The sequence below is a fragment of the Clarias gariepinus genome, chromosome 15 (genome assembly GCF_024256425.1).
Source record: "Clarias gariepinus isolate MV-2021 ecotype Netherlands chromosome 15, CGAR_prim_01v2, whole genome shotgun sequence".
NCBI classification, from domain to species: Eukaryota; Metazoa; Chordata; class Actinopteri; order Siluriformes; family Clariidae; genus Clarias; species Clarias gariepinus.
The window spans coordinates 4,075,633-4,084,369 of record NC_071114.1 but is presented as its reverse complement, the minus strand read 5'-3'; the positions used below and the strand labels follow the sequence as shown (position 1 = coordinate 4,084,369).

At 37.4% G+C, this 8,737-nt stretch overlaps 1 protein-coding gene across 1 annotated transcript; it reads left to right on the top strand.

The window, feature by feature from the left end:
* The first annotated feature begins 2,207 nt into the window (after positions 1 to 2,207).
* On the top strand, positions 2,208 to 8,522 carry oaz1a (ornithine decarboxylase antizyme 1a). Its single transcript, XM_053513225.1, is given in 6 exon segments — positions 2,208 to 2,432; positions 5,530 to 5,587; positions 5,589 to 5,675; positions 5,904 to 6,079; positions 7,819 to 7,904; positions 7,991 to 8,522. Coding segments are annotated over 6 exon segments (648 nt in total). The 5' UTR covers positions 2,208 to 2,313; the 3' UTR covers positions 8,113 to 8,522.
* The last annotated feature ends 215 nt before the right edge of the window (positions 8,523 to 8,737 follow it).

The window sequence follows — 8,737 nt, the reverse complement described above, 5'->3', positions numbered from 1 at the left end:
TAACATTTAGAGCTATGTGGCATTATCACAACTTTGAGGTAAATATTTTATAGCTGTGTCGATACTGTCACAAAACTGTGAGGTGAAATTTATAGTTTTCAATTGTTGACGTAGCAAGAAAACTGTCAAACGTTTATAGCAACAACTTTATAGCGTGTTGTGTAAAAACTGTAAAATAAATGTATAGTAGTGATATTTTCTAACAACTATGAGATAGATTTCATAGATGTGTGATACTGTCACGAAACCGTGAGGTAAAATGTATACTGTGTATTACTGTCGCACAATTTTACGGGAAAATTCGGAGCTGTGTTATACTGTGACTAAATTTTGAACTGAAATTTATAGCTGTGTAAAACAGTCACACAATTGTAAGGTAAAAGTTTAGTGGTAATAGAAGGGGGAATAAAAAAGTTTTGAGATTAGTTTACAAGCTCGTTTTTTTCACCGTATATCCTCCCTCAGACGCCTGAAAACCTGGAAGTCAATTTGCTCTGGCTACTGGCAACAACTTCTCAATGCCGCGAATGTTAAAAAACACGATAGGCATGCACTTGGTTGTGCTGCGGACCTGCCTCGCCCTTTTTTGTTCATGGAGATGATGGGCTGTTCCACTGGGAAGACTATTGCTTCATCTCAAATTCAAATTCAAATTCAAATTTTATTTGTCACATACACAGTCATACACAGTACGAAATGTAGTGAAATGCTTACACGACCGCCAGTGACCTTAAAAAGAGAATTAAAACTTATAGGTAATAAGTTTTAGGGTAGTATCCATTCACCAAAGTTTTGTCATCGTTAATGATCCTCGACATGAAGGACCTGTCATCCTCACGCCAACAGAATTCTTAGCAGACTTTGACGCAATGTTACTTCTGCTTCTTGCCAAGATTTACAAAGAATTTAATGTTCGCTCTTTGTTCTAACTTGCTGATGAAATAGCAGACGTGGTAAGCGTCACCTGTTGCACAGCTCTCAGCTCTCACATAGGACAATGCACTGCCATCGGTGGGCGTGTTACAAAAGTAGTCTCAAAAGTTTTTGATACCACCCTGTATTTTCTTGCAACTCTGAGATAAAATCAATAGATGTGTAATATTGTCACACAATTTTAAGGCAGAATTTATAGCTTTGTGATACAGTCACACAACTGTGAGTTAAAATGTATAGCTTTAAAAAAAATACTGTCACACAACCGTGAGGTAAAATCTATAGCTGTGTGATACTGTCACACAAGCGTGGGGTAATATACAGTATATATAGTGGTGATATTTTCTCACAACTCTGTGGTATATTTTTAGCTATGTGATACTGTCAAACAATTTTAAAGTTAAATTTATAGCTGTGTGATACGGTCACACAACTGTAAACTAAATTTATATTTGTGTGATACTGTCACCATTTTGAGGTAAACGATTTTTAAGTAAACTTTATATTTGTGTATTATATCTCAATATCTCACGATTGTAAGGTATAAGATATAGTTTTGTGACACTGTCATACAACTGTGAGATAAAATTTATAGTGGTGATATTTTCTTGCAAATTAATGAAATCTATAGCTATGTGATACAGTCACAACTGTGAGGGAAATTTGATAGTTTTATAGTATATTTAATATATATTTTCTTGCAACTGTGAGTTAAAAAAAATTATAGGTATGTGATACTGGCTCACAACTGTGTGGTAAAAGTTAATAGTGGTGATATTTTCTCACAACTTTGTGAGGTAAAAAGGCAGATTTTGTCGATATTTTACAAATGAGAACAAAATGTGGTTAATCAGCATCTCAGCTGCAAGATTGTTTTTAAATAATTAAATTTTATCTTATTTATATGAAGCTTTTTTAATAATGGTCACTGTCGCAACGCTCACGATTGTGAGATACTTAACATTCTGTTCATTCGTGTCAAGCTTCTGGAACTTTCCTATTGTGTGTGGAATTGTCCTGTAAGTTAAGTGTATTAATGTACCTCACACAGTCAGGCACAATGTTTATGGATGATGATGATGATGTAAGGTACACCTGATCATCTTTATATATATATATATATATATATATATATATATATATATATATATATATATTTATTCAAGACACCTGTGCCAATACCGTTTGTGTGTGTGTGTAAGTTATTGTGTAATAGAGTGTAGTGCTCGGGTACAGAGTGCAGTGTGTGTGTGTGTGTGTGTTGAGAGACTCGCCTCAGGCGGAATAAACACGTCTATAATAAACACCGTTGCTCTCTTCCTCTCCACAACACACACCGAGTCGCGTAATAAACAAGCTCCGTGTTCCGACGCTGTCCGGATGGTTAAATCCAACCTCCAGACGATCCTGAATAGCCACTGTTTTGCCAGAGAAAAGGAGAGAAATATACCCAAGATGCCAGTTGTGGAAGTAAACCACAATAAACCTGAGATCAAAAGGTAGGTCTGATTAATGTAGCTAATGCTAACCCGAGCTAGCGCGCTAGCACTGCGGCCTGGAGGGCGATGAGGCCCGGCCTTTAGTCAGCAAGAAACAGGGGAACACATGACAGGCCCTGATTAGCCGATTAACTCAAAGTTGACGGAATTAATTAAGAAGTTATATATAATGTGTGAGAGTTTTTCCTCATCACAGGCTGTCTGTGTCGTTAAAGCTAATTAGCCGAGTAGCTAGCGCGAGTTAGCTAACAGGTAGCCGAGCTAACGCGATACACCGAGCCTGTGCCTCAGAGTCACACATTAACATTAGGAGTTAATCAGGATTACTGAGTGTATTCATGTGGAAAATTTAACCGGTCGACTTTTTTTCATATTACGTAAAGATTTTTAAAACATTTTGTGAACATTGTGTTCTCAGTATGACACCGTGTGTTTGTCAAGGGAACGGGTTTAAGGTTGATACCTCGATAAAACGCGAAAATGAAAAATTCATAGCTGTGTGATTATTGTCTCAGAAATTAGAGGTAAATTTTGTAGTGGTCATATTATTCTACAGCTGTGAGGTAAAAACCGTAAATATAAATTTTCTTTTTCACCAAACTGAGGGAAAAATTAATTGTGTGATTAATTAACAGCAATTAATTGACACTGTCACACAATCCTGAGGTAAAATTTATAGTGGTGATTTTTCCTCCCAGCTGAGGTAAAATGTTATAGCCGTGTGATAACTGTCACACAATTGTATGGCATCGTTTGTGGTCACTGATTGTCTCCTCAGATTAATACAATAAAAGAGGAAGACTCATATAATTTCACTTTATGTTTTAGATAAACACTAGTAACATCTGTCTGCGCATCGTTTTAAATTAAAGAGAAAAATAAACATTTAAGATGTCCCCTGTTTTTTGTTCATATGCTTTCATTAGTCTTTAGAATAAGACTACTGTATAAATAAAACTGTACAGGTTCTTATACTGATGTTGTTACTGTTACCATGGGAAGTGGGGAAGGTTTTAGGATGGGGAAATTGTTGGTGTGAACTGGCAACCTGGGGAATACAACGTGAATTGTGTGTGAGTGAGTTTGAGAAAGCAAAAACACACACCGAGTGAAAGTCTGATTTGTGTGCAAAAATTGTAGTCAGGGGGTAATTATTTATTTAAACAAATGCTAAAGATATTTCAATACTTAGATATCATGTAGGACAGAAACTGTTATTTCATCATAACTGAAAGCGGGTAGCAGTTGGTACTTTTTAGTGGTTAAAATGTTTCATCATCCAACGAAAAGAAATGATCTGACACACACACATTTAAGAGAGATATATAACTTTAAAACTGCAGCCTAGAGCTGTCTTACTCTTATGGCCGGATGATGTATCATGATATAGTATAACCCAGTATACTGCCTTTTTGCTAATAGGAACACCTGTACACCTGCTTCTTCATGTAGGTATCTAATTAGCCAGTCATGTGACATGCAGCACAGTGCAAAGGATCATGGGAATACAGGTCAATCACGTGGGTTAATGTTCACATCAAACATCAGAACGGGGAAAATTGAATCTTTGTGACTTGGAATCATACATAGTTAATAACGTTTACTTTTAATGTAAGGTTCAAACGACAGCAGGGATCCGGTGCTCACTGCAGCTTTAGATCACAAATGCTTAAAGGTTATTAAAAGAGCAGGTGATTGTCTTTTCCAATTGTTAGCTCTCCAGGTTGGCTTAATGTGTGTGTGGCTTCAGATGCCTGTTTTTAGCTCTTGGCTGAGAGGAGTGGAACATGGTCTGATCTTCATGAATCCTGCACATTCTGAGATGCTTTTCTGCTCACTACGGATACTCAGAGTGGTTATTAGAGTAGACTTCCTGTCAACTCAGAGCCAGAGCTGTCTGTTTCAACCGAATTGCACCATTCTGTGTAAACTCTAGAGATTTATTCCGTGTCTGTGTGTGAAAATCCGGAAAGATCAGCCTGAATGTTTCCCCACTGTGATGTTTGGAGTGAACGTTAACTGAGACTCCTTGTCTGAGACTGAATAAACATTTGTTTTCATTCAGGACTTCACTATTAGGTAAATAATACACATAGGCATTTAAGAATGTGTGCATCCTGAAAAACTACCAATCACTAAGAGTAAAGATCTATTTTATTAATTAATACAAAAAAGTAAAATTATTCAAGACGTGTGTGTATCATGCATGCCCAACTGAGCAGGTTGAATGATGCAGTGTGAGGTGTCCTCATTGATATTAGTCTACCCTGATGATGGGGTTAGGTTGATACGTGCTGTTGTGCAGCTGTTGCTTCATACCCGCGTGTCAGCAGTGTAACCGTCCATCTATTATCTCTGGTTACGCAATACACAGTCTGAGTCACTTAGAGTGAACAGTGTTACTCTCTGTCCCAAAATGACTCCCACTGACTGCTTAACACACACACACACACACACACACACACCCACACACACACGCCGACTATAAGGAGTATTCCACTAGGAGCAACTTTCTTTAAATGCATTAGTGATCACTTTACAGTGAATTTTATAGCAGCTTTAACAGAACAGAGACATTCAGCTGGATGATGGGTTGCAGGGTGTTCTGTAGTAATGAGCAATAACAGGTTTAAAAACAAAAGCATGAGTGTAGGTGTGCTGGAGGGGTTTAGATACGTGTGTGTGCGCGCAAACTCTGTAAGATGTTAAATTTAATATACTTTGTAGGTGTGCCAGAAGTCTTTACATCTGTTTATGCGTGTGTGTGTGTGTGTAGGTGTGTAGCACATCCACATTAAGTATAATCCCTATATACTGTTATTAACGATGCATACTGTTTAATAGGAATTAATATTTAATACGTTTTATTTTATTTGTACAGAAATATTTTTATAAAATTTTACCTAGGTAAATTTTATTTTCTATTCTATTTCTTTTTTTGTTTATATTTATTTCTTATTAATAAGCTTTTACTTTTAAGGTCACTTGTGTAAGCAATTCACTGCATATCGTACTGTGTATGTGACAAGTAAAATTTTGTACAGATATTAACCCAGTACAGGTACTGTGTCAAACAGTTTGTCCTGTCCTTTTGCAGTCCCAGCAGGTGCCCACGGTGTTGCAGTAACCCGTGTCCGGGGCCTCGGTGGTGTTCCTGATGCCCCTCACCCACCCCTAAAGATCCCAGGTGGGCGAGGGAACGATCAGAGGGATCACAATCTTTCAGCTAAGTTATTCTATTCGGTAAGTATCTTTGTACTGATTTACATAAAAACAGAAATGATGATTATTTTTTGACTGTAAAATGAGATTTTTTTAACTTGTGTGCAAAGTGCACACAAGGTAATTATTACTCAGTGCCGGATACATTAAGCTCTAAAGGTCTGTTAAATGATTAAGCAAAGAAAAGTGCTGACCCCTCCACAGTTTATTCTCCTGTAGAATTTTTTTCTTATTCCTTCTATTCAATAGGACACTCAGTTGCTGGTCCTCGAGGAGCCTCCACCTTTAAACAGCCGTGTGCGTTTTTTGCTTTTCGAGCGGCGTAGTTCTGAGATCAAGCCTGTAGTCTGGAGGGGGTCGCTGGTTGGAGTTAGGCTGTACATCGAGATCCCCCCAGGAGCGCTTCCTGAAGGAAGCAAGGACAGGTGAGACACAAATGATGCTGTGTCATTTATGTTTTATCTTATTTATTATTTTATGTACAAGTAGTTACTGACTTAAAAAAAAATTTGAGTTTGGAATTTCAGCAGATATGAATGGACCACGAACATTTGTAGATGCTAACAAGTGTATTGTACAAAAAATAGACACTGCAGCGCACCAGATACCAATATTTACAATTATATACAATTTTCTTAATGTGTTAGTGAATGAATGTGTAAAATGTCCAAACTCTGGTATATTGTGTGCGCGCGGGAGAAATGAGTCTTCAGTGAGTGAATCCGGGAGCACGAGAATAAAGCTGTTCTGATTGGTGAATAATCGTAATTTCGTAAAATTCTCAACAAAACAGAGTTCACAGTCCAATACAGTGGAAAACAGCTCTAAGACAAAATAGCATCTGGGATTCCCCTCGTGATTTAAAAATGGAGAGACAATTATTACATTTAACATATGAGATTCATTTACTTAGACGTGGTTATGGTTTTTGGCTACATGATGGCAGTGTGGGGGAAGAGGACAGAGATGTAGTCAAGTGGATTGGTATGATTTACATTATATATTCGTATTCAAGGCGTGAAAGAACAAGTCCGACCTACAATTGTGCTCCCAGAACAGACCTTATAAGTCAGGGACTACCTGTGTGTAATTTTTAAGAAAGACTAATTGATCTCTAAAAATGAAAACGTCCGCCTTGGCTACTAATAATAAAACACTGAGATCTACGGCAGTCCACCGTTTACAGAAATAATAATACAATAATAATGTATGTGGACGAGATCCTGACCTAATAATGCATCCAAGCTCGTCCGCTTACAAACCTTGAGTGTGCTCACACAAGGGGGTTTACACACACACACACACACTGGTACACACCTGGAGAAAACCTGCAGCTTGTGTCTTTAAGTTAACACACAAGCAATACACACGTTAACATGTAAAACTCTTTTTTTTTTTTTTTTTACTTTTTCCACAGCAATATATAATCTTATGTGTTTTAGCACCAAATTATTAAGAACATTAAAACTTATATTAAAGTAAATTCAGCAAAATTTCCATATAAAATATAATACTGTATAAACTGTTTAGTTCTGTAGAGAGAACACAAAGCGAGCTCTACGGCGCTTGGGAGATTTATTATTTTTTTTTTATTCTTTAGGAGATTCTTTTTTTTTTTTATCTGCTTTTATAGGGATTGTTTTGACCACATCCAAATTTCTCAGTTTTTCACAATTCGCAGGTGCTCATTGTACATTCGACTGTAAATTCATTCAAAGAAACATAAATTTATGCCACAATTACTGACGCCCCTTTAAATTCTATTGTAAGGTCTACTTCACCAAAAGGTGGATTTTTTTCCCTAACCTTTATAGGGGGTGCCAATAATTGAAGAGGTCACGGTTCATAATTTGTCCTATTCATTTATTGTAAAATGCTGTGTGTATTATATTTATTTATTTATTTATTTTAATATCAAATATAAGAGCTGCAGCTTTTGACCAAACACATGGAGCAAACCTCATGACACCAGTATGTGTTGTGTTTATATGGAGGAAAATGTTTTAGTGGAGGGAATGTAACAGTTCATACAGGGAGGTTAAGGACACCTTCACGGACAGGATGAGGATCAGTGTGTAATGCGTGTGTTCACAGTTTGTTCGAGGCTATAACGTGCACGTTTGATGTAAATGTAAAGCCTTGTTTATCTTCCTGTCCTTTTCAGCTTTGCACTCTTGCTAGAGTTTGCTGAAGAGAAACTTCAGGTGGATCACGTTTTTATTTGCTTCCAGAAAAATCGAGACGACAGAGGTACAGTACGTCTCCTCTTAGCTCAGTGTGTGTGTGTGTGTGTGTGGCGTTTCCTCAGAGCCTCACTGTTCCTGTGTTTCTTACAGCATCGCTGCTGCGGACCTTCAGTTTCCTGGGCTTTGAGATTGTGAGACCGGGTCATTCGCTCGTCCCGTCCCGCCCTGACGCTTTCTTCATGGCTTACAGCATCGAAAGAGACGATGAATAATCCCCAGTTAATCCTTCACCGCAGTGCTTCGTGCTCATTCACGCTTCATTTCTTTCACCAGTAAAATAATCCTAAACTTTTCCCTGCCACATGCGTCGATGTTTTCCTGTGAATTCTTTAGTGGTTTTTATGAAAGTGCTGCTGTAAAGTCAGACACGTTTCCACTTTAAATCATTAGGCAATCACATTCCCACACACTGCTCCTTAGACTTTAATATTTATAGCTATGATTCCCATGCAACAAATGTAAGTAAATTTGTTTGCTTTCTTATTTTACACGTGTATTGGTTGTTTTATTTTCTCTCTCTCTCTCTTTTAATGTGTGCATGACTCCTGATGTTTGTATTCTGTATTCAGTTGAATTAGTCTGCATGTTACAAGAGAGTGTGGAATAAATTTGCTCACCCCTGTGCCCTGGTTTAATGCTGCTTCTTGTTACTGTTGTACAAGTTCTTCTTCCTCTTACACTTGTTCCAGTGTCCTAAATCAATAATATACTATTTCACTCAGAATAATGTCCTGAAGAAGCCTGAACAGAGTGATAGGAGGCTCTTTCAAAAAGCAAGTGCATTCAACAAGCTGTGTAGTGACAGTGACTATTTAGACCATACAGCTTTTTTGTATT